Source organism: Periophthalmus magnuspinnatus, chromosome 24 (assembly GCF_009829125.3).
Source record: "Periophthalmus magnuspinnatus isolate fPerMag1 chromosome 24, fPerMag1.2.pri, whole genome shotgun sequence".
NCBI lineage: Eukaryota > Metazoa > Chordata > Actinopteri > Gobiiformes > Gobiidae > Periophthalmus > Periophthalmus magnuspinnatus.
The window spans coordinates 27362145-27367439 of record NC_047149.1 but is presented as its reverse complement, the minus strand read 5'-3'; the positions used below and the strand labels follow the sequence as shown (position 1 = coordinate 27367439).

Below are 5295 nucleotides of genomic sequence, written 5' to 3'. Positions count from 1 at the left end.
AGCCCGGGGACACAGAACTATGTGTCAGGAGATTTCCAAATGCAGATGTGTATCATGGCTCACTTCAGATGTTTCATTTGGTTCAGTCAATGTCAGTGTACTCATCAGAGCCAAAATGACAATGTCAAACATCAATCTTAAAGTGAAGTGCGTTAGTTACCCTCCGTGTTTCGAAGGAGACGAGTTGCCTCCGGATTAGACGCCAACCACCGCCTTTCGCCGTCAGGGAGAGAAGAGATGGGCGAAAACCTTTTTTATAAAGTTCAGCCATGACGTCTTTATATTCTGCTCGTTGTTTCACGACATCCGCGTTATAGTCCTCATAGACTCGTAGTTTGTGGCCACGGTATCCCAGAGTCCCACCTCATCACCAGGTCCTTGGTCTGGAAGTGGTGAAAGCGATAATAACGACGCACGACCCGCTGGGATCAGGTCTGGTACCTCGGTGTGCTCTGTCCAACTCCGGGGGAGACGTCAGGACCGAAAACCTCCACGAGAAGTTGGGAGAAGAAGACATTACCTCAGCTTGAATCTTGTCCAGCTTGTCGTTAATCACACTGAGGCCTTAAAATCAGCGGCTATCGCTGTTCTGTTTAGCTCGAGTAAGCCCGCTAAGCTAGCGCTAGCACCGACAGGTGAGCCCGCGCTAGCACCGACAGGTGAGCCCGCGCTAGCACCGACAGGTGAGCCCGCGCTAGCACCGACAGGTGAGCCCGCGCTAGCACCGACAGGTGAGCCCGCGCTAGCACCGACAGGTGAGCCCGCGCTAGCACCGACAGGTGAGCCCGCGCTAGCAGCCGCAGACGAACTCTCCGCTGCTGTATCTTTTTCGGTTTGTTTGCTTTAGGCATATTTCAAACGCCAAACAGCTGCCACACTGTTCGAAGTCCCAAAATGACAGTGCACGGTTAGTCAAATAGGGTTTTGTAGGTAAAACTGAAAAAGTACTGCGGGAGCCACGCCCTACTCCACTGCGTCACGTCTGTGTAAACAGGACCATGAGCTCGGACTGACCACAGGCTCCTGAACATGTCTCTATAATCAGTTTGCTAATGTGTGTGTCCCCCATAGTAACTGCTGAACATTCCACCATAGAGATACATGTAGAACACCCCCAGCGTGACGTCACTGCAGAGAATCAACAGTACGACAGATTTAGGTCTGAGTGATTTGACCTCCACAGTCTGAATGTGACAGTGGAAACAGGAGGCTGCAGTAACACGACTCACCACATGATGGAGCTGTGGTCAGGGGAACAGGACGGTGCGTCTGTTCAGTGAAAGAGGAAATGACTCCAGAGACACACAATGGTGCAGTATAAACATTTACTATGGCAGTACTCTATGAAGTACTTGTACTTTTCACAAGTATTTTACTGCTCTGGAGGAGCCAGTGTCCAGGGGGAAGTTTTACCTTTACTGCAGTACTTAAAGATGCAGTATGTGACTTTTCAGGAGGGTTTGCTTCCTGCTGATCTCCATGGGGATATTTATTCATTAACCTGGAATGTTCCACAGTATGGCATTAAACATATCTATCTACATTAGTATTAAAAGTACTGTAGTAAACTGAAGAAGGAGTCAAATGCATAAAAAATAAATAAATAAATAAATAATGTTTATTTTATTCTATATTTTTTATTTTATATTTTTGAGTCAATGGTGAAGCGTCATGTCTCCTAAACACACTCCATTCTGTCTTTTGACATTGGAGGACACCTACTGTGGTGAAACTGGTGTGGTCAAATTATGAGACAGACCTTAAACAGACAAATTTATTTAAAAGACAAATTCAGTTGAACACAAAATAATTCAAGAAAATAACATAAACCATTCAGAGTAAAACAGAAAACATCTCACACTCTGAGGACTTCAGGGACCGGCCTCCTGCTGTAGTTCTGATGCAGTCCTAATGTAGACCTGGTCTAGTCCTGGTTTAGTCCTGGTTTAGTCCTGGTTTAGTCCTGGTTTAGACCTGGTTTAGTCCTGGTTTAGTCCTGGTTTAGTCCTTGTTTAGTTCTGGTTTAGTCCTGGTTTAGTCCTGGTTTAGACCTGGTTTAGTTCTGGTTTAGACCTGGTTTAGTCCTGGTTTAGTCCAGCCTCCTGCTGGTTCCTTGTTGTAAAGATCTTTGAGTGCCTTCAAAGGTGGAAAAGCGCTACATAAAAATGTGACCTTATCTCTCCTAAATACTGGTTTGTCAGAGATCACAGCCACGCCCACTGTCAGGTTTAATAAAGATCACAGCCACGCCCACTGTCAGGTTTAATAAAGATCACAGCCACGCCCACTGTCAGGTTTAATAAAGATCACAGCCACGCCCACTGTCAGGTTTAATAAAGGTGCAGTGAGGAGCAGGAAACAGACTCTGCAGAGGACGACAGCAAAGCAAGAGCAAGAGAAGAGTCCAACATGAGCCGAAACTCTGCAGGTCAGATTTTCAGTTCACTGTTAATGAAAATCAGGCCCTTTATATTTACATTTGGTGCATGAGGCTGAAAAGTGTTTTTTTCAAAACAAACAAAAAATGTGGTGGAAAAAAGAAATTGAAGAAATTGAAAAAAGGGAGATAATTATTAGGGTTGCAACTTTTAACTTTGAGGGTTGCAACTTTTAACTGAACAAAAAGTATAAATTTTCTTTTTACCCGTTGTTTATTTAGGTTAATAAAGCACAGATTTTAGTCTAAATTGTAACACAACAGCTCGTACAGTGAACGCGAGCAGCGGGCAATAGGAGTAGCGGTAGACAACATGCAAAATAGGACAAAACTGCAGTGTCTGCATAGGAAAGGAGGACGCAGACACAGGTATATACCACCTGAGCATAAACCTGTAGCTCCTGCAGCCAGAGGACTGGGAAGCCCCGGTGTCTGTAGAGCAAATACACAGGGCTAAAGCTAAGGAGCCGCTAACACCAGCTGCAGTTGTGATCCTTACTGTCATAAGTCGCTAACGTGGCGTCTGTTGTACATACGCCATTGTCCGTGCTAAACATAGATGGCTAAATCAGCGCACAGATAACTACATTGTTTTAGATGAGACGGAGCCTGTGCTACCTGCCGTGAGGCGCAGATAAACACAGAAGTGAAATGCCACACATGACCCATATCAAAACAAATACGACAAGGCAAAAAGAAAAGAAAAAAACAGGGACTGAAACATGTCACAGACTTTTGCAGAATCAAGGAGCGAAGCTTTAAAGTTTGTTGATCTGAGGTGAAGGAAATGTGATTTTGTTTGTAAGTGATGGGCGACCAATCAGCTCATTTCACATGTGTCACTGGAAAAAGAAATGTGATTGGACGAACATGCAGGGTCTGGGCTTGAGACGTGACGGAGGGAGAAGGGACCAGACTGATAACCTTCTGTATAAAAAATACACAGATATTATTCTCTGGATTTACCAGACAAACTATGGGATTACAATGATAAAATGTTTGGGAAAAAGAATGTACATATATATATATAAAATCTAAAAAGTACCAATATTTGTGTGTGACAGGTGAAGAGGACCACCACCAAGGCACATGGAGACTCATTCTGGTCGGAAAAACCGGAGTGGGAAAGAGCGCAACCGGGAACACCATCCTCGGAAGAAAAGAGTTTGAGTCACAGCTGAGCCCCTCCTCTGTGACGGCTCAATGTCAGAAGGCTGAAGCAACGATTGGTCATCGAAACATCGCTGTGATCGATACTCCGGGTCTTTTTGACACAAATTATACCCAGGAAGAAATTGTGGATCGAATCAAATATTGCATTTGTCTGTCTGCGCCCGGGCCACATGCATTTGTGATTTGTCTCCAGCTCGGAAGGTTCACCAAAGAAGAGCAAGAGACTGTCAAAATAATCCAACGAATCTTTGGAGAAGAGGCAGCGAGATACACCATCGTTCTGTTCACACGTGGAGATGACCTGGAGGGTTTTACACTTGAGTCTTTCATAAAGAAAGATAAAGCTTTATCAGAGTTTGTCAAGACGTGCGACAACCGCCATCACGTCTTCAACAATAAAATCACAGATCAGAAGCAAAGAGATGAGTTTATTAAAAAAATCAATAAAATGATCCAGAATAACGGAGGAAGGTTTTACACCGCAGAGATGTTCAGAGTAGCAGAGGAGGCCATTAAGAAAGAGGAGGAGCGACTCCTAAAAGAGTCAAAAGAACAAGACAAGGAAAAGATTCGGAGGGAGGCAGAGAAGGTAAATGAGTTCATGATGTCCGGAGTCCTGGGTCCGATTGGGATGGTAGTAGGTGCGATAGTTGGAGCAGTAACTCGATGGATAAGTGAAATAGCAGATCAGAAGTGTGTGATACAGTGAAGTGATACTGAGGGATGAGGATCCAAACCATAAATATATATATAAATGTGTGTGTGTGTATCATAAGTGATGTATTATTATTTGCTAATCAAGTTAATTTTGAGTGTTTTTTTTTTTTTTAATCTGACGCATGCATTTTCAATTCAGACAAACAATTGCATACAAAGAAAAAATAAAGTAATAAAATGTGCATGTTAATACTGAATGTCTTTCATTTTACCATTGCTTTATACAACAGTTTAGTAGATACATTAAATAAATAAATTAAACTGCAATCAGAGAGAAAGAGCCGTCACACTTCCATCCACAGAAGGCCACACTTCAGTGGGACGGCTGAGGTAACACAGTCTATAAAATCTATGAATAATATATGATTAAATACATGTTACACTCTGTACATTATAACAGACTGCCTGTACGTTCTGTTACCATAGCAACCCGAAATCCCACAATTTTGCAGTAACCCCATGTGGAAGTGTGACCTCGGTGTAGAGAATAAACAGCAGATGTGCCCCGTGGGTAGAGGGCAGAAGGAACTTTTATGTCTTTGCATCTCTGGCCTGTATCTCTTCCTTTGGCCTCATTCTTGTTCCTGCTGAGAATGTGACTACAAGACAATGAGTGCAATGAGTTTGGATTATTCTTAAATGACTCACATAGTTTGCTGTCACCACTCGCTTGCATAGTTAACATGCCACTTCAGTCTGGAACATTCCAAAGAGTTTTGAAAACTGCAGTTATCAAGTCTCTCCTAAAGAAGAGCAGTCTTGATGCCACGATGTTGAACAATCACCGACCGATCTCAAATCTGTCGTTTTTTGGCAAAGTTCTCAAAAAAGTATTTTACCAACAGTTTATTAAGTTTCTTGATATCAGCCTCTTCAGTTCTGTTCTGGTGGTACGTCCCGTGCAGGGGCTTGTCCTCCCATGATGGCTCCTCCTGCACCTCCTCCTCTGCGCTCCACTGTCTGAGACA

At 43.5% G+C, this 5295-nt stretch overlaps 1 protein-coding gene across 1 annotated transcript; it reads left to right on the top strand.

The window, feature by feature from the left end:
• Window positions 1–2409: 2409 nt before the first annotated feature.
• LOC117392584 (GTPase IMAP family member 7-like) lies at window positions 2410–4319 on the top strand. The gene is made up of 2 exons (XM_033990678.1): window positions 2410–2428; window positions 3502–4319. Exons 1-2 carry the CDS (start codon window positions 2410–2412, stop codon window positions 4317–4319), a joined length of 837 nt encoding a protein of 278 aa, XP_033846569.1.
• The last annotated feature ends 976 nt before the right edge of the window (window positions 4320–5295 follow it).